This window comes from Pleurodeles waltl, chromosome 12 (genome assembly GCF_031143425.1).
Source record: "Pleurodeles waltl isolate 20211129_DDA chromosome 12, aPleWal1.hap1.20221129, whole genome shotgun sequence".
NCBI lineage: Eukaryota > Metazoa > Chordata > Amphibia > Caudata > Salamandridae > Pleurodeles > Pleurodeles waltl.
This window is the reverse complement of record NC_090451.1, coordinates 697,122,037-697,148,876: the sequence shown is the minus strand read 5'-3', so window position 1 is coordinate 697,148,876 and position 26,840 is coordinate 697,122,037. Positions and strand designations below refer to the sequence as shown.

General features: G+C 44.5%; 1 protein-coding gene across 3 annotated transcripts in view; it reads right to left on the bottom strand.

Moving 5' to 3' along the window:
- Window positions 1–206: 206 nt before the first annotated feature.
- Window positions 207–26,840, bottom strand: part of FXR2 (FMR1 autosomal homolog 2) — a 175,100-nt gene continuing 148,466 nt past the window's right edge. For 2 of the 3 annotated variants that reach the window (XM_069215596.1, XM_069215595.1), the window contains exons 13-17: window positions 25,000–25,212; window positions 23,585–23,785; window positions 23,364–23,462; window positions 18,448–18,551; window positions 207–1,399 (exon numbers count right to left, since the gene is read on the bottom strand). In XM_069215596.1, coding sequence (XP_069071697.1) covers window positions 1,295–1,399; window positions 18,448–18,551; window positions 23,364–23,462; window positions 23,585–23,785; window positions 25,000–25,212 — 722 coding nt within the window. In that variant the 3' untranslated portion in view covers window positions 207–1,294. Of the gene's footprint in view, window positions 1,400–8,528; window positions 8,657–18,447; window positions 18,552–23,363; window positions 23,463–23,584; window positions 23,786–24,999; window positions 25,213–26,840 lie in introns of all 3 variants that reach the window. The other variant, XM_069215594.1, reaches the window with a different exon arrangement.

Below are 26,840 nucleotides of genomic sequence, written 5' to 3'. Positions count from 1 at the left end.
GAGTTTGTATGTATTTTACTTCTTTGTTTCTTAATAAACGGTCATCGGCGGCCGCAGCAGTACAGTCAAGACTGTTCTGGCAAGCTGTGGAGGGGACTGTGGTGTGATTGCTCGCCCGACGTCCACGATACCTGAAGGAACAGCACAGTTCGACAATTACAGAGCTATTTCTTATGCAATCTGTGCAGTTCTGGGGAACACATTTGCTTCCCTTCCTAGCATTCACACCAACAGCAGCTTCTGACCATTTTTTTTTTAATTTTCCCTTTTAGTTCTCTTAAATACTGTACAATGAAAAATAAATACGATTTTTTTTAGTTAATGGCCTTGCTGCATAACCTGCAATCCACCAAGGGAGCCCTGGGCTCGTCCCATTCCCTTCTGGCCAGATGTCCTCCCTTTGCGCTCATGCCCCCATTTTTGTTATTTGTAAACGCTGCTTTTCCACAGTGTTGTGTATTCCAAAGAAAACTACCTGTGCATACTGCCTCAACCTAAAATACAGTCTGAGTATCAGCTCATTCCCAGTGCAAGGGACGGGGGACCCCTCCTGGCCCGCCTAAGATATCTGGACCATTTCCACCCCCAATTAAGTGGCTTCTCATCCTCTTCTGATTAAGTGGCTCCTCACCGTTCACAGCCTCTCCTTCGCCTCACTTTTCTCAACAGCACCTCCAGTTTCCTGCCCTCTCCTGCCCGTTCCCTTGCTAATCAGTTTCCTCAAGTCAATGAACATTCCAGCCGGTCTTCTGCCCTTTCGAATACTACTCCAAAATAATAATAATAAAAAAAAATAAGTAACCCCAATGTCTGGGTATACCGTGTCAAGGCACAACAAATTTGTATTTTTGTACTTTTTTGTTTATAATCGGCTCTTACTCTTTTTTCCCTTCCCTCCCCTTTTCAAACTTTTTTTTTTTTTTTAACAGAGTCAAAAAAAACAGATATAGTTAATGTTACTTGTCGAGGACACCTCAAGGTGATTCTCCTGCGACCGGTGCGCCGGGAACCTACTCGAGAGGGTCAGTGCATTGCCAGCTCCGGCTCTCACTATTAACCGCACAGAGTACAGCATCGTCAATGTCGTCTGGTCATCTCCTATCTTTGGCAAGCTTTTAACAAGCACTAGGTTATTATTCATGGGTTCTTTTTTCAGTGTTTCCTTTTTATTTCTTTTTTGTTGTTTTTTTCCGGTTTTAAGAGGACGCAAGCAGGGTTGAGATTTTTTCTGAAGGATGAAAATACAATTTTTTTGCTTCCACGGAGAGAGGGTTCTCACTGGTCGTCTATTTGTTTACGACACTCCGTTGACCAAGGCAGCAGGCTCCTTTGTGCCCTTGGGGCTGACGTGCTTTCCATTCTCTGAAGGTCCATTGGGAACTTTGATGTCACTTTCCTCCTGAGGTTAGGCAAAAATAAAATGTCAGGGGTGGGGGGGGACAAAAACTACACAATCTAAATCGTAATTATACCCTATCCAAAGATGAAACAAATGCTGGTATTAGAAACATTATCACTGTATTAGGTTCTCCAAAGGAAAGAAAATTACCATTGCTAGTGTACCAATACAGATTTTATCCTTGCACCCACCATCAGAGAATTATAAACATTTAATTATTGTAGATTAGAGATTGACTCCACTTCACAAAACGTTTTCGAAGGATATTCAATCAAATTCAAAACGATCTCTATAATGCATGCTTTTTAAAATCACAAAATAAAATGACTCAATGTAGCAAATGGAACAAAAGTTAAAGATGGTCTCCATCTAGCAATGTGCAAAACAGCATCATGGCTTCTCTTGACACTTCAGGGAGTATTGGAAAATGGGACTAAAGATAGCGAAAAGGTACTAGGGTGTCTGCTTCCAAAACCATTAACAAAATCAAATTAAGAAAATACTGACATAGTGGCCGTTTGGGAATAAATAAAGCTTGAATCTGTCAAGCCAACTTAGCAGTTTTTCCTTAAATATCATGGGGAGTTAATCTTCACTGTCATACACAGCCTATCCCAAAACTCTCCACTAAGTTTTGAATTTAACAGAGCCTTCCAAGGATATAACAGCCTATTGTACCTCCCCTGACGGTAAATGATATGAAAAAAAATATAAAAAATGCCCGGACATAAGATGGGCTCTATTAATAGTTGTGGTACGATTTCACATGCTCCAATCACATCTCCTTGTGAGTCAATAGGCTACTAAAAATAATGGTTGTCAAACAAGGATATCTTCACAATATTGCTTTTGTGAGGACCACAGCACACACTTTTATAAAAAAAAAAAAAACAATCTGAATAGGATATGAAACACAACATGACTAAAAGGAGACTTCCTGTAACTTAACACCCAGCACCATAACACATTTTTCTAAGGGAAAAAGAAGCAAGGCCTGATGCATACAGACATCAGCCATTTACAATGGATAATTCTGAAACTGCTGCTTCTATAGCTAGGTAATCTGAAGGAGGTATGAGTAAATACCAATCCCACGCACCTTCAATGCGGTGCGTAGTTTATCAGAGGAGGGATGTTTATGAATTAAAAGAACATGGTCATCACAAGGAAGTACATTAGAAAGCATCTTTGTCTCCTCCATCATGATATTTAAATTGACATTCATAAACATGAGAAGTGAGCAGCTAAATCATCACTCAACTCCACAGATCTTGCAACTGGGAGAAGAGAGGAAAATGGCGAAAATCCAACTATGCAAATAAGATGCACTGATAGAACCTACCCATCAAGATGTTTGTTTAGGGGTCTAAACATGTCATAGTTGTTTATTAAATGATCTCCATGTGGCCACTGTACAAACTGCACTTGAGCTAGTTCACATGATGGCTGCTCGCAGTCGTGGTGTGAGCCGTGCATGCCTCAGGATTGGTCCAGCAGCCATCCAACAAGAAGCCCTATAGCACACTTTGCATTTATATTGCTTTATAGTAAAACAAAAAAATCAATTTCCGGAAATTAAACAAAACTTGACAGCCTCTTGGAATGCAAGCCAGATTTCAGTTATCGTCTAAAAATGAAAATGAGCCAAATGTAATAGTAAAAGTCACTAATTTAAAATTGGTCTCAAAACAGTAAAACATGTACAAGCTGGCTGGAGAACCCAAAGTCTGGAAAACTGAAACTGCTCCTTTAATGGAGCATTTCCTGAGTAACCAATCTTAACCTTTAAGTGTCAGTTGTTCCCAGCTTCAGTAAAGTACATCTTAGCGCTTGGTCCTTTTGTCTTTTTTTCAAGAGGAAGCCTTGCCAAACCGTTAAAATTACATTTCACTCAATGTCTTTCAAGGGTAGAAGTGTTTTTCTTTAATTTCTTGACAGTGATTGCTTGCTTTTAACACGGAACACCAGCTTCTTCTCTGAAATGTGTTTTTAATATTTCAGAAAGAACAAGATCCTTAGCATTATGATTTCTTATGGTCTGCTTGCAAGATAGTCATCTGCATGGGAAATCTCATCACTGACAAAATGTAAAGGAAGCCCTTGAAGGACTCAAAGACGACTCAGTTTCATGGGCTGCAAGCAGAACACCACAACTAACTGGCAACTTCTTAAGGGAGATCTAGATGCAAGGAGGACTACTACCTTCTGCCATACCTCTGCTACTGTCTCAATCAGCACCTTGAGAGAGAGAGAGAGAGATCTAGAAAGAGACATAGGGCCTCATTTAGAACTTGGTGGAGGGGAATACTCCGCCACAAACGTGACAGATATCCCGTCCACTGTATTACAATCCCATTATATTCTATGGAGATCATAATACGGCGGACGGGATATCGGTAATGTTTGTGACAGAGTATTCCATCCGGCAAATTCTAAATAGGGCCCATAGTCATGGAATAGGGCTCTGCTCATTCTCAGAGTTGAGAGGTCAGTTACATCAAAGACGGGCATTCACAATATGATGCTCAAGGTTGAAGCACCACTTCCTGATGGTGCATCGCCCACTGACAAAGACTTGAGGTAAAAAATAAAATTAAAAAAGGCACTCATTTAGCCAGGGGAGCTTTTTCCCAAGTGGCCATTTAGGTACAGACACTGGTCCTGCAAGCAATCTGACTGGCTAGCCGCAAAGTGGAAGACAATGTTGCAGCTGCTATTCCAGAACCCAGGGACTTGGTTATTGTGCCCAGTAAATGCTTCACAAACAGAGCATAAGGGGAACAGTATAGACACACTGGCCTCCCAGACACCTTGAGGGACGGCCCCAGAGCCATATTAAAAACAATAATTCTGCTGCAGGTATTGTGGATCTTATGTGGTACCAAGCGCGAGCCGTGGTCCTTCTGTGAAGTACTATGCTACTCCCATAGGAGTTGCCATCCAAATTTCTGTGAAGAAGGCCACCAAAGTCAGGATTGTGCATGTGATGAAGAAGGCTTAAGATAAAATTCATTTTTTTATATTTTTAGTCCAGTAAACAAATAACTCACATTTCATAAATGATTTTTCTAATGTATTTCGATTTTTCTATTGTATACGGATTTTAGACCAGGCACCAGACTAGATAAGCATAATTCTTCAGCAATGTTTCTGCACACCAGCAGGTAGTACAATTCTATGACAGGACCGGAGGGGAGGATTAGGCTTTTCTTTATTCACTTTATTTTGAACAGCAGCGTTAACAAAGTGTTTACATCATCAATAAATTACGTTTCTCCACAAACATCGGTAAAGAAGCAAAATGCAACGAAGGACTTCCATCTGCATCCAATCAACAGCCATCCAGCATCTGAAAAACCTGACTCTACGCTTTCCCCTCCTCTTTCTTCCAGAGACCTCCCATTAGGATGAATCTTATTGCTTCGAGGTATCCGTTCCTACAAAGGTACACAATGACTAACACCAAGCATCTTTATAAAATACTGCTCAAACGTGTCGAAGAAGAATTACGAAGGTTCTGTTGAGAAATGTAGTTTAAGGATGACGTAAACACTGGGTTAACGCTGCTGTTCTAAATAAAGTGAAGAAAGAAAAGCCTAATCCTCACCTCCGTGTCCTTAATAGAATTTAAACTTTCCGTTACCATAGCCAGGACATTTTTCATTCTGCCCCAGAATTGAGGTGGTGGGGTCTCATACAAGAACCACCCCTGCAAGTATCTTGCATCTTTCTCATTAGACCCCCCCCCCCCCCCCCTAGACAGAGTGCAGAATAAACTGAGACAGTGTGAAGATTCATAACTTGGGACCTTTTTAGGTGATAAACAGGCCACTCCACAGAATGGGTCTGGGTATCCTTAAAGATGCAGTGTTCAATTGCTATTGTTTTAAAAACTGCAGCATATGCAGTTACATTTCCCTACCCTATCGTTCATTTTCAAAGAAGTAATAAGAGTTTGTGAAGGATGTGTTTATTTTTAGTGATTGCTAATGGCTATAAGTTTTTTCTTCCTTCTTTAAAAGTAGATTGAGGAGTTGCAATAAAGCCTGTTTTAAGATTGAAAAAACATTTTATTGGCAGGTTTAACTCCTGGCCTTTTCAAAGTGAGGCAAAGATACTGTAAAAATAAATAAATAAATAAAAAAAAGAGAGAGAGAGAGAGAGAGAGAGAGAGAGAGAGAGAGAGAGAGAGAGAGAGAGAGAGAGAGAGAGAGAGATTATCTTGAGATTATCTTGAGTCTCTGCACATGGGTGGGACTTTAAAGTGCTTATATTTATCAACAGAGAACCCCTTGTAGAGAATCTGCGGTAAGAGAGAGCATTATCGAAAGTAACCTATTCTTCTCATGAAAAAGTCTTGCAGAACCATGGCAGCGAACAGACTTCCAGCTGCACCTATCAAGGCAGTACTGCTTTGCAAACGTATGCACAGATGTCCAATTTGTAGCCTGGCAGATATCACACAGTGGTAGTGGCCTTGGCTCTGGTGGATTGGGCTCTCAGATCTTCCAGGGCTGCATCTTAGCCAGGACATAGCAGATCTTAATGCAGAGAATGATCCAATATGGCAGGGTCCTTTTTCAACACATCCTTCCCTTACTTTGCTCAAGAGTACTCCACAAACAGTAGGTCGTCCACTCATTACTCCTTGATACATTCTACATAAAAGCCTAACAGCCCTATGGGGTGGTGCCTCATCTACTCTTTGAAATAGTGAAAGGGGAGCAAATAACACAGGTAAAGTGATTGACTGCCCAATGTGAAATTAGGTCACAACTTTCGGTAAGAATGTAGCCAGTCTGCAGCATCAATTTGTCTGGACAAAAAGGATGTAAGGTGACTATGTTTCTGAAATGCAAACAATCTAGGGCACACAACGAGCTGACACAATCACACGCAAAGAGCAACTGCATAGGGTTGAAAAATATGCACAAAATGAATGTTAAGACCAACTTAAGGTCTAACTGTAGCATCAAAAGGTTTTTGGAGGGAACATGTGTCAAACCTTTAATGAATCTCATCGCAACAGGTGGCTTCAACGAGGGCAGATGGTGCAGCAAATTTAGAAAGGTCTAATAGGCAGAAAATAACTTTTACAGTAGACTTTGCAAGGCCTTGCTGGGCTGAAGACAAAAACAAATGGATGTTCACCATCTTCACCTGTGGGGTAAGGGTTCCAGGTGGCGTACCGTGCTCTGGCGCTGAGGTAGGAGATCCTTGCAGTGGTAGCCTGACTGGTGGACAGATGCACATGCTTTAGAGAGATAAGCACTGTGCTAGCCTGGCACAATCCAGAATCACTAAGGTCATTTTTGCCAGGTTGTCTTGCTCATCCTCAGAACTCTGAGCAAAGGGAGTTGTGTCAGAAAGGTGTACAGGAGTCCCTTGTCCATGTCAGCCAGAACGCAACTCCTAACATGATCTTGTAGTAACTTCAAAACCTAAAACTGAAGACACTGCATGTTAGACTGGGGTATAAAGATAGAGTCAAGTCTCTCCCTACTGGTCAAATCCAGCCTATGCCACCTCAGGATGTAGGGGTCACTCATGTTCTGCCAGACATAATCTGCTCAGTTCATCCACTCAGGCATTAAGGGATCCTACCAGGTAGTTCAGCCTCCTCCAGACATGCAAACTTCTTGGCTCAGAACCCACGACCCCACATCGCCGTCGTTGTTTCAGTACCACATGTCCATGAGAATCTGCACCAACCTCCCTCTGATAGACAGTAAAAAATCATTCAGGCCCATATAAATGACCCACAGCTACAGTAGGTAGATGTGGAGTTGGCCAGAGAAGCCTCTTTATTCCCCCTCCCCTACCCAAAGCGTAAGTGAAGCATCAGTCACCACTGTTCGCTTTAGGCGGGGAAGGGAGAGTGTCCTGCACAGGACAGATTCAGATCAGCCAGCAACCACTGGAGATCTTGGGCCCTCTCCTATGAGACCTCAATATTGTCTGAATGTCAAACTTGATATAGGACACTGCAGGGTGTGAGGTGGTTACTTATTAGGACCTCTAGGAGGGATGACAAAGTAATGGATGATCCGGAGTCTTGGGTGGATGTTTTCATTGCGATCACGTTAACATACCTCCACCCCCAAATATCACAGTGATGGCTGCATGAATGAATTTTATCTAGTCATACCGGGGAACTAAGGCATTTATGATGACTGAGAATTGCAAGAGGGAAGTCAGCAACAGAAAATATGTGAAGGTCTTCAGGTGTCTGAGAGAGTAGCCATCCTACAATAACTATTATGTCTTGCAAAGCGTAAGCTGTGACTCTTTTTAGCTTTTGTAATAAAAGCATTAATAAAAAAGGTTAAAAAACATTTGACCTCAGGGCTCACATGCGTTGCACGGTGTAGTTACAATGAGGATGCACAACGCTAAAAGGCCAAAATCCAGAACCCAGCTTGAAATAGCGTAAATATAGTGTCCAGGACAGCCCGAATGTTAGAACGAGGGGGATAACTTCTGTTCACTTATATGGAAAACCCCAGTAATGTTAGCAGTTCCACTGTCATCCAGATGTTGTCCATGACTGACTGTAGTGAGCCCATCTTCAGCAGCCAGTCACTGAGGTATGTAAACACAGGATCTTCCGACATCCTCCATCACTTTTACAAACATCCTAAGGGCACTGGTGAGGCCAAAGGAAAACACGGCAAACGGAAAATGTACCTGGCCCACCTTAAAACGGAGTGAACGCCTGTGAGACTGCTGGATGGATATATGACCGGCTAAAAGCTGAAAAGGCTTTGCTTGTTCCTCCAAGAGCTCACTCTACTAGAAAGTCCGGCTAAAAGCTAAAAAGGCTTTGCCTGTTGTTCCAAGACCTCACTCTACTAGAAATTAAGTTGCCTTTATGGCCTTCCTGAGAAGCATCCCTATAGCGGACATTTGTAAAGCAGCTACTTAGTCTACAGCACACTATCACTAAACATTACGGTGGACGTATTAGCTTGCCAATAAGCTAGGGGTGGTCAGGATGTACGCCGTACACTTTTTCAATCTTCTGCAGCACCCACAGGCTAGGCACTGCTTAGGGGAAGAACGCTTTACAGTCTATGCATGGCATGTGTACCTACAGCCACGCATGCCTTGAACAGAAAATATTACTTACCCTTTAAGCATTGTTAGTGGCATGTAATGCTGTTAGCCTTTGGCAGTTACTTCTTTTGAATGGTCATCTTGCGCTCTAATGTATTGCTTTGCTTCAGCTCCATCTTCACCCACCGCGTGGGAAACAATCTAACAATAGAGCCGATGAATATGCACATTACATGCAATGGAGTCACATTACCTCGTGATTCAATGATTTTTTTGAAGAAAATTAACATTCAGGACCAACATTAGATGGCAGCATAATCACAGCAAGTGTATCTACAGGTACACATGCCTCGAACAGATTTATATATACTCTAACTGTCAAACGAGGTCGGGTGAAACTCTAAAGATAACATTTTGGAAAATTTTCCTAAGGGTTTTAGCCAAAAAAAGACAGAGCTCAGTGCCCCAGGAATCCGTTTCCATAAGCCAGAAAAATTAACTTACCCAACTGTCACCTCTGGGGAATAGTGGGATACAGGGCATACTGTGAGGCCCTTAAAGCCACAGTGCCTTTTTTCCTCTCATGTGCTTTGCACTGGAGCCTTGCGTCTTAACACTGTCCCACATTCCCTTTTCCTTTTAAAAACGTTTTGCGAAAGATGTTCTATTGTCACTTCTTTTCTATTGTTAACTAAATTTATACAATTCGCTTCGTTTTAAAAATTAAATTAATTAAATGAGGCAATTTTTAGCCTTTTCATAGTCTGCAAATGTACTAATGTACTACAGTACAAAGGTGTGTGTATAATGAAAATGTCACTTACCCAGTGTACATCTGTTCGTGGCATTAGTCGCTGCAGATTCACATGCTGTGCATAGTCCGCCGTCTGGCGTTGGGTCGGAGTGTTACAAGTTGTTTTTCTTCGAAGAAGTCTTTTCGAGTCACGAGACCGAGGGACTCCTCCTCCTTTGTTTCCATTGCGCATGGGCGTCGACTCCATCTTAGATTGTTTTCCCCGCAGAGGGTGAGGTAGGAGTTGTGTATGTTAGTAATAGTGTCCATGCAATGGAATGAATAAGTATGTACCAAATAAAGTTTAAGTAATATATTTACAAATGTACAAATGTTGAAGATTACTTCCAAACGGCTACAGGCTCCCGGGGAGGCGGGTGGGCGCATGTGAATCTGCAGCGACTAATGCCACGAACAGATGTACACTGGGTAAGTGACATTTTCAGTTCGGTGGCATGTGTAGCTGCAGACACACATGCTGTGCATAGACTGGCAAGCAGTTATCTCCCCAAAAGCGGTGGCTCAGCATGTAGGAGTGGAAGTAGTTTGAAATAAAGTTCTTAGTACGGCTTGACCTACTGTGGCTTGTTGTGCGGATAGCACGTCTACACAGTAGTGCTTAGTAAATGTGTGAGGCGTAGACCATGTGGCTGCCTTACATATTTCGTTCATTGGAATATTTCCTAGGAAGGCCATGGTAGCGCCTTTCTTTCTGGTTGAGTGTGCCTTTGGTGTAATGGGCAGCTCTCTCTTTGCTTTAAGGTAGCAGGTTTGGATACACTTAACTATCCATCTGGCTATACCCTGTTTTGATATTGGGTTTCCTGTATGAGGTTTTTGAAATGCAATAAACAGTTGTTTTGTTTTCCTAATTAATTTTGTTCTGTCAATGTAGTACATTAGTGCTCTTCTGATGTCTAATGTATGTAGTGCCCTTTCAGCTACTGAGTCTGGCTGTGGAAAGAACACTGGTAGTTCTACTGTTTGATTTAAGTGGAACAGTGAAATAACTTTTGGTAAAAATTTAGGATTGGTTCTTAGAACTACCTTATTTTTGTGTATTTGAATAAAAGGTTCCTGTATAGTAAACGCTTGAATTTCGCTTACTCTTCTTAGAGATGTACTGGCAATGAGAAATGCAACCTTCCACGTTAAGAATTGCATTTCGCAAGAATGCATGGGTTCGAAAGGTGGACCCATGAGTCTTGTTAAGACGATGTTGAGGTTCCATGAAGGAACAGGTGGTGTTCTTGGTGGTATAATTCTTTTTAGGCCTTCCATAAACGCTTTAATGACAGGTATCCTAAATAGTGAAGTTGAATGGGTGATCTGCAGGTATGCAGAAATTGCTGCGAGGTGCATCTTTATGGAAGAGAAGGCCAGATTTGATTTCTGCAAATGTAGTAAGTATCCCACTACATCCTTTGGAGATGCATGTAATGGTTGAACTTGATTACTATGGCAGTAGCAAACAAATCTTTTCCATTTACTTGCATAGCAGTGTCTAGTGGATGGCCTTCTAGCCTTTTTTATGACCTCCATACATTCTTGGGTGAGGTTTAAATGTCCGAATTCTAGGATTTCAGGAGCCAGATTGCTAGATTCAGCGATGCTGGGTTTGGATGCCTGATCTGTTGTTTGTGTTGTGTTAGCAGATCTGGCCTGTTGGGTAGCTTGACATGGGGTACTACTGACAGGTCTAGTAGTGTTGTGTACCAGGGTTGTCTTGCCCATGTTGGTGCTATTAGTATGAGTTTGAGTTTGTTTTGACTCAACTTGTTTACTAGATATGGAAGGAGAGGGAGAGGGGGAAAAGCGTATGCAAATATCCCTGACCAATTCATCCATAGAGCATTGCCTTGAGACTGCCTGTGTGGGTACCTGGATACGAAGTTTTGGCATTTTGCATTCTCCTTTGTTGCAAATAGGTCTATTTGAGGTGTTCCCCAAAGGTGGAAGTAAGTGTTTAGAATTTGGGGGTGAATCTCCCATTCGTGGACTTGTTGGTGATCTCGAGAGAGGTTGTCTGCTATTGATTCTGGATCCCTGGAATAAACTGTGCTATTAGGCGAATGTGGTTGTGAATCGCCCATTGCCATATCTTTTGTGCCAGGAGGCACAGCTGTGTCGAGTGTGTTCCCCCCTGTTTGTTTAGATAATACATTGTTGTCATGTTGTCTGTTTTGACAAGAATGTATTTGTGGGTTATGATGGGTTGAAATGCTTTCAACGCTAGGAACACTGCTAACAATTCGAGGTGATTTATATGCAACTTCGTTTGATGTACGTCCCATTGTCCTTGGATGCTGTGTTGATTGAGGTGTGCTCCCCACCCTGTCATGGAAGCATCTGTTGTTATCACGTATTGTGGCACTGGGTCTTGGAAAGGCCGCCCTTTGTTTAAATTTATACTGTTCCACCATAGAAGCGAGATGTATGTTTGGCGGTCTATCAACACCAGATCTAGAAGGTGACCCTGTGCCTGTGACCATTGCGATGCTAGGCACTGTTGTAAGGGCCTCATGTGCAGTCTTGCGTTTGGGACAATGGCTATGCATGAAGACATCATGCCTAGGAGTTTTAATACCATCTTTGCATGTATTTTTTGTGTCGAATACATGGCTTGTATAACCTTGTAAAAATTTTGAACCCTTTGTGGACTTGGAGTGGCTATCCCATTTGTTGTGTTGATTGTCGCTCCTAAGTATTGCTGTGTTTTGCACGGCAGAATGTGTGATTTTGCATAGTTGATGGAGAAACCGAGTTTGTAGAGGGTTTGTATGACATACTCTGTGTGGTGTGAACACTTTGTTAGGGAGTTGGTTTTGATTAGCCAATCGTCTAGGTAGGGGAACACGTGTATTTGCTGCCTTCTGATATGTGCAGCTACTACTGCTAGGCATTTCGTAAATACTCTTGGTGCGGTTGTTATACCGAACGGCAACACTTTGAATTGGTAATGTATTCCCTTGAATACGAACCTTAGGTATTTCCTGTGCGAGGGATGTATTGGTATGTGGAAATACGCGTCTTTTAGATCTAAGGTCATATAGTCTTGTTGTTTTAGCAGTGGTAATACGTCTTGTAGAGTGACCATGTGAAAGTGTTCCGATTTGATGTAGATGTTTAGTGTTCTGAGATCTAAGATTGGTCTCAGTGTTTCGTCTTTTTTTGGTATTAGAAAGTACAGTGAGTAAACTCCTGTGTTCCTTTGTGTACGTGGGACAAGTTCTATTGCGTCCTTTTGCAGTAATGCCTGAACTTCTAATTCCAGAAGGTCTAAATGCTGTTTTGACATGTTTTGTGTTTTTGGTGGGACATTTGGAGGGATTTGGAGAAATTCTATGCAATAACCATGTTGGATAATTGCTAAGACCCAAGTGTCTGTTGTTATCTCCTCCCAAGCTTTGTAAAATTGCCTTAGTCTTCCCCCCACTGGTGTTGTGTGAAGGGGTTGAGTGACTTGTGAGTCACTGTTTGGTTGTAGGGGTTTTGGGACCTTGAAATTTTCCCCGGTTTCTAGGGAATTGTCCCCCTCTGTACTGGCCCCGAAAGCCTCCCCTTTGGTACTGTCCCTGGTAGGTAGACGGTGTTGATTGTGAGGTGCTGGCTTGTGTGGCTTGACCCCGAAACCCCCCTCTGAAGGGTGTTCTGCGAAATGTGCCAAAAGTGCCTCTGCCCTGCGGGGAATAGAGTGCGCCCATGGCCTTGGCTGTGTCAGTGTCCTTTTTCAATTTCTCAATTGCCGTGTCCACATCGGGTCCAAACAATTGTTGTTCGTTGAACGGCATATTGAGCACTGCCTGTTGTATCTCGGGTTTAAACCCGGATGTGCGCAACCATGCGTGCCTTCTTATGGTTACCGCGGTATTTATTGTTCTTGCAGCTGTATCCGCTGCATCCATAGAGGAGCGGATTTGGTTATTAGAGATATTTTGTCCCTCCTCAACTACTTGTTTTGCCCGTTTCTGTAATTCTTTGGGTAGATGCACGATGAGATGCTGCATCTCATCCCAATGGGCTCTGTCATATCGCGCTAGGAGCGCCTGAGAGTTCGCGATGCGCCACTGGTTTGCAGCTTGTACAGCAACCCTTTTTCCAGCTGCGTCGAACTTGCGGCTCTCTTTGTCCGGAGGTGGGGCGTCGCCTGATGTGTGCGAGTTGGCTCTCTTGCGAGCTGCCCCTACTACAACTGAATCTGGTGGCAGTTGTGATGTGATAAAAGCAGGGTCCGTGGGCGGTGCTTTATATTTTTTCTCCACCCGTGGAGTTATCGCTCTGCTTTTGACAGGGTCTTTAAAGATCTGTTTTGCGTGCCTTAGCATTCCCGGGAGCATAGGCAGGCTTTGATAGGTGCTATGGGTGGAGGAGAGGGTGTTGAAAAGGAAGTCATCCTCGACAGGTTATGAGTGTAACGACACGTTATGGAACTCTGCCGCCCTAGCTACCACCTGTGTATACGCTGTGCTGTCCTCAGGTGGTGAGGGCTTGATAGGGTACGACTCAGGACTATTGTCTGATACTGGGGCGTCATATAGGTCCCAAGCGTCCTGGTCATCTTGGCTCATGGTGGTATGAGCTGGTGAATGTGACGGAGTTTGTGCCGGTGATGCATGAGTTACAGGTGGAGGAGAGGGTGGTGGAGTTACTTTCTTCACCACTTTTGCTTGTGGTGTTTGTTCTTGTGTTTGGAACTCGAGTCTCCTTTTCCTCCTGATTGGGGGAAGAGTGCTGATCTTCCCTGTCCCACTCTGTATGAAGATCCGCTTCTGGGTGTGGTCTACGTCAGTGGTTTGTAACTCTTCTTCAAATCTGTGTTTGCGCATTTGAGAGGACAGTGATTGTTCCTCTGAATACGAGCTGGCAGTCGGTTCGGTTGCTGGGCGTTTTGGCACCGAAACTGTGTCTTTGCTTGTTTTCGGCTCCGAGGAGAATTTTCTCTTTTTTGTAGTCGAGCTTTCTCGGCGTCGATCATCCTCGGTGCCGCTGTCTCTGCGTCGAGCAGCTTCGTTCCGCTGTCTCGGCGTCGACCCTTTTCGGCAGCACTTTCTCGGTCCCGAGATTGCTGCGTGCCTGTGTCTCGACCCGAGTCGGACGATCTCGGCACCAGTTCGCCCTTTTTCAGTGCCGATGGACGGTCACCTAGTTTATGGGTTGAGCCATGGCCTGTTGGCAGTGGCGTCCCCTGGGCCTTGTCTGTTTTCCCGTGTGGTGCTTGTTTCGACGTCTTACTCGCGGTTTCTTCGACGTCGAACTCCTCAGAGTCAGATTCATGGATGGAGAAGGCTTCCTCTTCTTCTCCTTGTTCCTCGAACCCTCGTTGTCCTGTCGGTGTGGACGCCATTTGTAACCTTCTGGCCCTTCGGTCACGGAGCGTCTTTCGGGACCGAAACGCACGACAGGTCTCACACGTTTCTTCCTTGTGCTCGGGCGACAGGCACAAGTTACAGACCAAATGTTGGTCTGTATATGGATATTTGCTGGGGCATTTAGGACAGAATCGGAACGGGGTCCGTTCCATCGGTGTCGATGTTACACGCGGTCGGGCCGACCAGGCCCCGACGGGGGGGTCGAAGTTACCACGAAGGGCTACTGGAGCTCATCACGATTCGGTGTCGATTCTATCTAACCCGATACCGAACGAAACAATACCGACGTAGTTTTCCGAAGTTTTGACTATCTTTCCGTCCCGAAACCCGGAGCGAAAAGGAACACGTCCGAACCCGATGGCGGAAAAAAAACAATCTAAGATGGAGTCGACGCCCATGCACAATGGAAACAAAGGAGGAGGAGTCCCTCGGTCTCGTGACTCGAAAAGACTTCTTCGAAGAAAAACAACTTGTAACACTCCGACCCAACACCAGACGGCGGACTATGCACAGCATGTGTATCTGCAGCTACACATGCCACCGAACATATATTTATGATTTTCAAGACAAATGAGTGCGTGAAGTGACCATCCTTTTCACTTTGGAATCTAAATAGTAGTGTTTCACATAAGTGTGAGGGAACGACTAAGTGGCTGTGTTGCAGATATCGGCAGCTGGTAACCCTCTTACCAGCGTATACGTAGAACACTTGACTCTAGTAGAATGAGCACAAATACCTTCTGGAAGCTTCTTATGTGCCATGGTGTGACATATCTTGATGCAATTAAGTATCCATCTTGATAATGTCCTCTTAAGGGCTGCCTTGCCTATCATCTTACCAACAGATCCTACAAAGAGTTTCACCTAATCTGAACTCAAGTGTTCTGTCGATGTAGATGCTGACTGCTCTCTTGGCAACAAGATGGTGAAGCCTCAACTATTTAGTTGGGTGTGGAGGAATATAGAACGATGGAAGGGTAATAGATGGACCTAAGTGGAAGGGTGTAACCACCTTGGGCAGAAGGCAGTCCTGGTTCTTATCAACTTGTTAGGGAAGGAGGTTTGACATTCAATGTCTATAATTTGCTTGCACACCTAGCTGACTTGATAGCGTTTAGGATCGTATTGAGGCATGCTGAAACTCAGTGGGACATTAATTAGTTATGCCTTTAAGAAATCTCACACAAATGGGTGATTTAAAGGGGTTTGATAGTGCAACATAAACCCCCCCCCCCAAAAAAAAACAAGGCTAATAAATAGCCTTCATCTGTGCCCAATGTGAATCCCTTCCGGCTAGCGAGAGGACACATCGTAGCATGTCAATTAGGTGAGTTTGAAGAGGATTGATGGAGTTGTCTGCATATCAAATAACAAATTTGAATCATCTGTTGGACTAAACTGGTTAGATGGAATGTCTTTGTGCACATAAAATAACGTTCACCACTTCTGGGAGCAAAGAAAATTAATTCAGACTGCCCAACTCAATCTCAAGGGAGGTTAGTGCAGGCCCTGGAGGTCAGGAATTAGTGCCTACCCCTGTGACTACAAGGGGAGGTCTATCCGGTGAGGGTGACGGGAGCAGATGGCACAGGGAGAGGTGCATGAGGCTTTCATAACACACCCTTTGTGGACAGTCTATGGCACTTAGGGTTATTTGGGCGCATCAACACAAAGCTTCTTTAAACACGAGGAAGCAAGGGTATGAGAGAAGACCTGTACTGAAGCAGAACATTCCACCTCAAGTGAAATACGCCCCCAAAGCTCCCTTACATCAGCACTGGATGGCACAGAATTTCAGGCAGTAAGCGTTCTCATGAGTGGCAAAAAGGTCTTTGGGAAAAAAAATCTGGATCTTCTGGAGCTAGTTTATATCACAAAGGGCTTGTTCTTGAAAAAGCAGTAGAAGTGGTCAGCTTTTCCCATATGAACGGTACAGGTTCTGTGAGTGCTTCATTAAATGGAAATGGGAGGTGGAATGTAAGTACTCAGTGAGGATGTTTTATTTGACTTCTGTTGATGGCAGCTGTAGGTCCAGCTTGCTGTTGCCCTTATTAGTGTATGGTGTGCGGTCACTTCCAATGGAGGAATACCACAACAGGATTAAAGCTCCCATTCCTAGGATTGAACAAATCCTTTGTCATCCTTTAAGTCTGCATAACCCAGGTCGAACATAATTTGCCCATCGCCATCATCTTCAGCGCTAGGATGATCTTGAGCATCCATGTCCCCAAATAAATGTCTGTCCTCGACCAGTCTTTGTGCCTCTCTTCTGGAGGTGTGGGACGTCTGAGGCAGACTCTACCTGAGGTGCTTGTGGTGTCAGCAGAGTTGGGGACAGAGGCTGCAGCAGTGGAGATGTTGGCTGTGGTCCCAGGGAAGTGGTCTGTGGTGCTAGAGTTCACCGTGGCGCCAGAGAGATGTTACGGTGGGTGCCAAAGTTGAAGAGCTCAGCACAACCTGAGGAGGTGGCGTTTTTCTCAGAACTAACCTGCTTGTGTTGGAACCATGTCTGGATTCATCCAAGACGCTTGCAGCAGCGGCAGGAGCGGAATGAAGGTAGTTGTTTGGTAACATGTCAGCAAGCCTCCTAGCCAATAGGCCATCAGAGACATGAGGCGAGGCCAGCCCAGCCCAGCAAAAGAGATCACAACACTGCAAATATGTTGAGCACTGCATTAAAAAAAAAGCATGGATCCATCCCAGGTATTGGAAACTCTGGGCATGGTAGAACATACAGGGGTCTTGGACATTGCAGAAGGAAGGGTGTCTGGAGCCAGCGCTGGGTCCTCCATCTATGCCACGCAGGTCAAGGAGAAGTCCAAGGTTATAGCAACTTACCTCAAGTGTTGACAAGATTAATATCTTTTCTAGTGCTTTCTTGGGGCTGTCCAAGAAAGTGACAACTCTGTAGACTCTGCCACTAGCCTTTACTTTTTGGCGTCCACAATGTTTGCCCCGCACTGTGGCCACAAATATCTTGGCATCCTTTTTCCTGGAGTGCATTTTCTGGCAGGACATGGAGGCATCTACAGTGTGGTCTGAACCTAGGCACCAGAGACAGAGGTTATTTGGGTCAGTGACTGACACCTGGCCCGAACAGTCTTAACATGGCTTGAAACCAGGCCTTTTGGGAGGTAACATTTGTAACGAAAATTGCACGTAAATCAAACTACGTCAAAACCTATAACAACTGAAAGCTCCGGAATGTGTTAATAGCATGGAAAAAAAGGAAACTGACATCACGCCAACAGGGGAGTTTTAGGATTCCAGTGATGTCACATGGTGCTGCGTACGGCAGCAAAGTAGACCCTGTGCCCTCTACCGGCATGGGAGAGCTTTTGAAAAGTTTCGGGATCCAGAATGGTGCCTGGGATATTCAAAAGGTGAGGAATCTGCAGGCAGAAGTATCCACCAGAAATTTTAATCACTACAAAACACTCTAGATATCATTGATTTGCATTTTAAACCTGTTCTGTATGTATGGCTTGCAAATTACCTTTAATCTCAGGGTATTTTCTTAGTTTAAATTGTCAAAATGGAAGCAAAGACGTGATTATTTAACAAAATTAGAGCTGAAGTTCTTCTGCATTTGGTACGGTGAACGAGGAACTTACTTTTTAGCACCAAAGATTCCCAAAACAGCACATTAGAAAGGGAAGTTGCACTAAACCAAGCCAAAACAGAACCAGTGTCAAACATAAATTTAAACAATAAACAAGATTCTCACACTGGCAGAAAAGTGCCCGTATGATTAGTGTGACGCATGATGCCATTTACAACTCTTACAAATGGCATGAAAAAAATGATGAAAATATTACTGTTGAACAAACCTTGCGGGTGGTTGCGATTTCGGTGGATTTTTCCCTGGCTTCTTTCTGTGCTGGTCGCTGACGGCTCTGTGACTCAGCGCGAGAAATATAATCTGCCACAGTTACTGAAAATAGAAAACATTCTTGTCAGAAAGATTTTTTCCCCAAGCAATCACTTTGCATCACACAGAAGAATAACCATCTTGTAAATTATGTTTTATAGCCAGGGACCACTTAATATAATTTAAAATCTATTTCCAAAACATAGTTTTAATGAACAAGTTACTTACCTTTGGTAACCATCTGGTAGAGACATATTCAAGCTGCAGATTCCTTACCTTAGAATTTCTGCCAGGCGTCAGACTAGATTCAGAGATTTTTCTTCGAGCAGTACCCTTGCACGCTCATCAGTTGACTCCCCGTCAGTCGTTTGTGTCGTGGTCGCCATGACAACTTCGCAGTTGTATATAGGCGCCATCCAAGCACACTGACATCAGTTCTTTTCTTTCTACGTCAGCCTACGCACAGAGCCAAAGAGCTACCCTCAATCGTTTTTTTGACTGACGTTTTGTGAAACTTTTTTGACCACCTGGTGAGTCATTATGTTGTCTGGGAAGACCGGATTCAGGCCTTGTAACTCCTGTCACGGAATGATGTCGGAGATGGATCTGCACTGCGTGTGCTTGTGGTGCCTGGAGATCAATCACGATCCAGTCCTGCTCCGAGTAGCGTGCCACAAGCTTGAAGGCTTTGAGAGAATGGCGCCTAACACGACCCGGCGCTCTGCATCACTCCCGCTCGAGCGGAAGGTCATAAGACCACTCGAAGAGCCATCACCACTTGTATAATATATAGGTAGTTGAGCAGTCGACTACACAATCACTAGCTCACACTAACAACAGAAGGGAATGCACACGCCTTTCCTAGCTGAAACTGTAATCTCCCAATCATACATAGCATATCTATTCCAGACTACAAGTCTATGGAAAAACAGAGCACTCTTTGGGGAAAAAGTCGTGACAACAAACAAAACTGGCTCCACAAATATGAGCAAACTGACTCAAGGGCTTGGTCCAATTGAGGCCACAAGACTAAGTTATAATATGAACACTAGGTGCTTTTATAAAGGCATTAAAACGTAAATATTTTGTCAAGGAATGAAACAGAAAGAAATGGTGCAAACTTTTAACCCCCCCCCCCCCCCCCCCCCCCAAACACACCCCACCACCCAAAAAAAACTTCTAGGATTCAACAGAACAGTCTACAATGCTTATCTTGTTATCATGGTGAAGTCCTGTAATTCCAATATCCAGTTACTAGTCAGTTACTAGTATCTCTGTAGTGAAAGCCTAGCTGCCCATAGTTAAAGTAGGCCAAATCTCATTTGAGGACCACTTATAGGCCTGGTTTTTTCATAGGACCATTTGGACTAGTGTCTTAACACTCTTTAAGAAGGTCTTCAGGGTTATTTTATTCTGTAACAGGCCTACATCTCACCAACCACTAGTAGTGGCCATTTTATTCAGGTGACAAGGACCCCACACAGGACGGAGGCAGCAACTGAATGTACTGGTCCAACTAGGAGCTGGCTTGTTAAAGCTACACACTAACCATGAACTCAAAAAGTAAACTCTGGAACAGTTAGTACTTGTTCAAACTGTCCTGGGATTAGGGTGATTTCCTCAAACAAGCAAAATCAGATCCCACAATGAGGCTACCTGCTATGAAGGTTCACCTTTTGGAATAAGGTTGCCCTGCTTCTTTTCTTTCTTTGTTCTTTTGGCTTCCAGGTATCATCCTATGCAGATGATACCCAGATCGTGTCCACCTCAGATGATTGGGGAGAGGTAGCAGAGAGAGATAGAGAGAAAATTGGATGAAAATGAATTGGGAAAACCAGAAGGTTATGCTCTTCAGTTCTTTCTGAAACAATCAATGGTGGCTAGAAAACTGTGGTGATTTACCTGTCTCAGTGAGGGCAGCCAAAAACCTGGGTGTGATGTTTCATAACACTCTGCCTACTGACAACCAGGTTAACAGAACTACTAGTTTCTGCTTCTGGATGACCAGAATTTTGAAGAAAGTATTGGATTATCTTCCAAAAGAGCTCAGGGAGGCAGTGGTCATTTCCCTTATCACCGCGCATTTAAATTACTGCAACACCACTAAATAAGCTCCAAACAATTCAAAATAACTCACTGCTCTGTGAGGGGTGGTTTGAGTTCTCAGCACTGGCTGCCAGTAAAGAAGCGAGTCTTCTTTAAAGCACTTTGTTTGACACAAAGCCCTTTATACACAGGGGTCGCAAAAGCTTAAAATGGCCCTGAATTGGTATGTACTCCTGAGGATTTTAAGATCAGTTGGATAGTTAAAGGTGATGGTGCAATAATGCAGAAAAGCTAGATAGAGTGAATGTGTCTTCATGGTAGCGGCAGAAAGGTTGTGGAACTGTCTTTCTGGTCATATAAGATATCAGAGTTCGCACCTACCATTTCGCACGCAAGTTCGAATGTGGCTCTTTGCGAAATAGACTTTAGGTAGGGACTGTCTTTTTGGTGGTTGATAGAGGTTACTGGCAGGTTTGGTTTCCCTGAGTTTGCTTCCTCCTAGCACTTTGATGCCTTAAAAGTCTATTGCTCTTTATAAATGCAAACTACAAATACTAAGAGGTCCTTACAGGGCGTGGAATCATCAGAAGGGACGGCCCACCCATTGCAGAGTGAGGAGACCTTTGAGGTGTGATGTCAAGGGAGTCCTCCTGGAGAAGCAGGTGGGGTAGGTAAAGGCTGAGGAACAGGGTGGGGGGAATGGTCGTGCATCGGGTAAAGGGATGGTAGCCTTATCCACTTTCTTGTACTGCTTTGGTGGAATAGGAGTGTTCAAGGATCCTCGGCGCACAGTTGGAGTTTCGGTGTTGGAACAGCAGACCCGAAGGTTGGGCAAGGAGAAAGCCTGTATGGAGTGAATGACCAGGGCCCATGTCCGTCTTTCTGATCAACAACAAATATTTCAGCTTCTGGGATAGCTTAAATTTTGGCTCCAAAGTTCTGGTCAGTGCCGAGGCAGATGTGGTTGGCCAAAAGGGTTGGCTCGGTGCCAGCGTCAGAATAGCCGGTGCTGAAGCAGTCGGTCTCAAAGGCTTCTTTGGCGCCGAGGCAGAGTCTGAAGTGGTTTGAGATGTCAACCAGGGCCCGAAGGCGGTAGTGGTCCAAAGGTCTGTCTCTGGTGCTCCAGAGTGGCTGTGTGACCTTCCGTAGAAGGCTGCTCAGATTGAGAGTGGGGTCGAGGGGGAAAGAGTGCCATTCTCACAGACTGTTGGACCAGATCTGAACCAGAGCTTTCCTCAGGGGAGAAAGCCTCTTTATCTGCCTCCGACCATTGTATGATGTTCCCTCTCGATGTCCTCTGGAATGAGGAGATCTGGGGTGTTGATGCCGCTCCTACGCAGCTTCTTGAGTCAACAGGCCCAACGGTCATGAAGAGTCTTCCTGGAATGGAAGAAGCAGCAGGTGGCGCCGGCGGCTTTGTTGTATTCAGGCGACAGGCACAAATTACAGAACTGATGGTCGGGCAGAGGATTTTGCATGAGATACTGATAACATTATCGGGATGGTTCTATTCCATCACCGTTGAGGCACCGTGGAGCGATGAAACCAAGAGACAGGAATAGGCCTCAAAGGGAGAGGTCCATGAGGGGCTGCAGTCGACCTGGACCCCGCTCTAGTGAAGAAACCAAACGTCGACTCGAGACGGGGAGTAAGGGAGACATGAGCAGGATAAAATACTGATGGAGGGAAGGAACCTATTGGAACAGATACAGAGCACCGCAATGGTTACCAAGAGAATTACCACCAAGAAGACGAGTCATGGTACCTCGTGACTCAAAAGACTAAAGAAACAACTTGCACACATCGGGGCCTAATACTAGATGACAGGAGTATGCACAGCTTGTGTACCTAGACATGTCACAAACACTTGATATTGAGTCCTAATGAAAAATTGAGCATTATGCCAAGACGTGCGCTGTATTACCTTTTACCTAAGCCTGATCTCCAATGACTAACTGCCACCAATACTGTCCTGCAGTATTATGTGCTTTTTAGCTACGCCATGCGTTTACAGATGGAGTTTTTGAGGGGGTATTGGGCAACTCCAGCCCAGAGGCTCACCTGAGTACGTTGAAGAATTGTACTGACTTAGGCCGTATCAAGGTAGGTGTAGATTAAAGACACCAGCCTCAAATATGTGCCACTCAAAAAGACAGACACAGAGAGGTGGACAAAAACATTTGTGATTAGCTTGCTGACCTAACTGGATGGAAAGTAGCAGAACACAAGACATACAACAGACTAGAACTAGCTATTTGATGGATGTAAATACAGGTTGGGCAACGGTGCACAGTGGATGTATGCATAAATGTTTATTGACTCGATTCATTAAAATTTAAAAAGCTAATAGGTAAAAAGTTGGTTAATATATAATTCTGTTCAATTTAAAAATACAATCACACTAAGTCAATAATAATTCCAACTTTAGATATCATCTTATTGGGTAAATTCTGCAGTGGATTAATGTCAGCAGGGTGATGTATAGTTGCATATATTGCATAGGGTAGCATCAGTTAAAGTAGGAAACAAAAGTACTGCGTAAAACCAGTGATAGAAGAACACCTGAAAATCAGTGAATAAAGGAGAACGAAAAAAATACAGATCAGAAAAAGAAGCAGAACCGACCAAGAAAAAAAGCCAAAAGGCAGAAATAAAATATAACCCATCCGGTGGGGTGGAGGGACGTATGGGATAGCATAGAGGGCAGGTGAGTGTACTAACACTGCTGTGATCGCCCTGCTACGGCTCAATGTTGAGGATTAGATGCCCATCAGGGCAAACTTTTACACAAGTATTCTCGGCGCTCTACACCTTCTGGTCTCGTCTCACCTGGCTGGCGATCCCGGCTAATTGACCCATCTGTTCTGCTGCCACGGTTACGGCGCCGGCGACTACGATTACGCCTCTGTGGCTTGGCGTCACTCTCTTCTATTTGTGTAAACAGAAAGTACTGTTTCAATGGTATTGCAATTTAAATTTAAGCAACCCACAAACCCTATCCATAATTTCATAGCAAAGATCGTTTCTGCAGCCTCCAGCATACAACCCACCTAAGCCGTTCTCATTCACAGATGTACTGTCAGACTCTGCAGCTCCATCCATTATGGTGGCATCTTCATCTGTGCGGCGGCGGCGAGATCTTCGCCGACGGTTGGTGGTGGGCTGGGATTCACTGGCGTCCGTGTCTACAGCCTGGTCAGTCTCATTGCTATCCAGCAGACTGTAAGGGTTGATGTCTGGATCCTTCAGTACTTTCGAAGAAGGGAAGAAAAAATGGCTTAACTAAGGGGAAAATCAAAGTTCTTGCCTCACCCTGAATCAGAAAAGGTCACATCTCTTACTACAGTGGTTCTGTAAAGCAAATGGAAGATTTAAAAAAAATCCCAGGCCTAATACACAAATCTCTACATGGCTACTGAGCACCGGACTGCAGAGTGAAATTTTTGTACAACACCAGCAGAGCAGATACCGATTGTTAGCCCTTCCGACAGAATATCTATATAAGGTGAGATAAAAAAATTATTTTGGGTGCTCCAAGCGGGACAACAGATAAATTCACACCCTGGGGCTGTATTTTTAAGACACTTTACCCTTGCCCTTTTGCCTTGAAGTAGATTTTACAATCCTAAGGGAAATACAACAAGCAATCTAGACGGATATTCTCTCTCTTTAAAAAGCTTACCTCTTACCTTGTAACAAGGACACAATCTATCGGGTTACAGTTTAAGTATTGGAATTTAATTATCTGAATAGCTTACCGTTTTTTGGCAAGAAACATTGAAATAGTTAACAAATGGCACATATGATGACAGCGACATGTTTTACATTAACCAAAGTTTTTTCAGGTAGGAGTGAGATTGGAGCAAACTTCAGCAGAGAACAATAATAAAACATCAAAGAGACAGGTCATCAGACAATGGTGACCATTGTAGTGTGCTGGTGAGACTCTTCTAGCTTTATGAACCTTTTTAAAAGTTGGTGCGAGGTTCCATGGGAGCGCACTCCTGTGTAGGGTTTGAAGAATGAACAAGATAAGGCACTAATTGAAAATGCACTGCACTGTGTTTCAGGGGTGGCAAAGAAGAGCTCAGTGGCAAGAGCATCGGCTGCTGGTATAACGTAAATGCTGATGATGCAAAAGATTTTTTTTGGAAAGGGGGGGGGGGGGGGGGGGGGGGGGGGGGTGTCTCCGCAAGCATATTTCCTTAGAAATTAAATTCACAACTCTGAACAAGGTGCTAGGTGTAGATAACAGGAGACGTTTATGTGGTCTCTGAACAACATTTGCTTGGCATAGTGGTTGGTTAGAGCTAGTAGGGCACAGGGGGGGGAAAAAAAACTGTAGAACCCGACAAGCTGAAATGAAAATCAGATACCCGGTCAGTCAAATTTTAACAACTATTCTCAAGAATGTTCTGGTATAAAGTAGACAATCGATCCAACTAGGAAACACTACATTGCTTACCCGAGCTGATGGAAGAGTTGCCGTACTTGTTTCCTCCTATCCCTCCACGGCCACGCCCGGGTGGTGGAGGACCACGACCTCGCCCAATGCCCCCACGCTTTCGACTTTCTTCAGCACGTTGTCTAAGATCCCGGTCGTTTGGATGTGGGTGCTCATAATCATCTCTTTTCTCAGACTCTGTCTCCGATGCGTTGGACATCTCAGAATTGGTACCTTGGTTGGGAAACGGAAAAGGATGACACAGTAACTACTGAATTCCCTGCATACTTTACGTTGAGAGCTTGCTACCCTCGTTACAAAATATGAAGCATGAGACCAAGGATATTCACTTCATCCCGTACCACTTTATAAAACGCATAGTGTATTATACATGTATGTCTATGTCGTGGGGTGCCAGGCGGCAAACAAGAACAAATAATTCAGAGAAGGAAGGCTAGCCTTGCTGCAATGGCACCCACGTGATGGAGGAGCGACGGACCATGGACTCTCTAATCTACATCAGCTGAGACAGCGGGGCTCTCAGGACTTGTCTCTTAGCTGCAGCTGTGCTCCCCGGGGGAGGTAAGAGACCTGATTCATCACAACGGTAAAAGGGAGTCCTGCAAGTCACATGACAGGGCCTGCCTGCAGTCCAGAGCACTTAGACCAGCTGTATGGTGCATCTGAGGGCATCGGTGAGATGAGGTGGTTAAGACAGAAGTAGAGGAGGACCCCTCTACCTACAAGTTGAGCCCACTGGGGCCTGACTGTGCTGCGGCACACTATCTGTCGACTTTGGCCCCTTCCAACTCCCGATCTTTTAGGGCGCTGGTGGCCAATATTTAGACAGATATGCATATCTTGACAAGTGCACCTTTATAGGGAGGTCCAAAGGACCCAATTGGCTCTATGGTTAAAGTCTCCCGTCTGGGGGAACCTGAGGCATACCCTCCTGACCGGAGAAGCCTGAAGAGGTTTCCAACTTCTGCTGGGGATCCTGTGGGACCGAAGCCTGTGGACTTAAGGGTGGGCAGACCTGCCCTTGAGCAGCCCTGACTAATGACACACCAATGACTCACTATCCACTCAGAACTATGGACTACTTGTGCTGCGCTGCCTTACAAAGCTCCTCCCATGCATCGCTCTCAAACCCCTCCCTCTCCCCCAAACCCCACTATATACAATGTCAGCATCTTTGTTGCCTGGCTCCAGCCATAGTCCCTGCAGGATGCGTGGAGACACTTAAACATGGGGAGTCAAGCTTTATTCATATTACTCACCAGTTCACCACTTGTGCAGCTGCCTAGACGGAATTGAATGCTCGATGGTGAAAAGCTTCTCTGTTTCCTCCCCTGACTATCTGGGCAGGGGCGTCGCTGACCATTACCCTATGTTGTTAGGTTTACACAGGGCAGGACTCTCCTCACCAATCCCCACCTGGAAATTGCAGCCCTCGACCCTGGAGGATACAATTTCTAGGGACACCCTCAAGGATGACATCAGACTATTTTTAACATAATGGCTCGACCACCTCCTGTTTGGTGGGTGAAATATCTTAAAGGAGGTCAGCAGAGGGTCCTGCGTCCGCTCTACCCTTATCAAAAGCAAGAGCTCCCAAAAATTGGGTAAACATACATTAAGTGCCTGGTCATGGATGCCCCTACGCAGAGACCTCACTTATTCCTGATTTGGGACTATTTAGCTATGCTGCTGGAAAGGCTGCAATACCAAAACTACACTTGGCCTATGTTGCTTGATCTCATTCTGAGGGAAATAAATCACGCAGCCTCCTGGCCAGGTTAATCAACAACAAACCCAAGCAACCTCCAATAACACAACTCCAACAGTCGGATAGCACATTC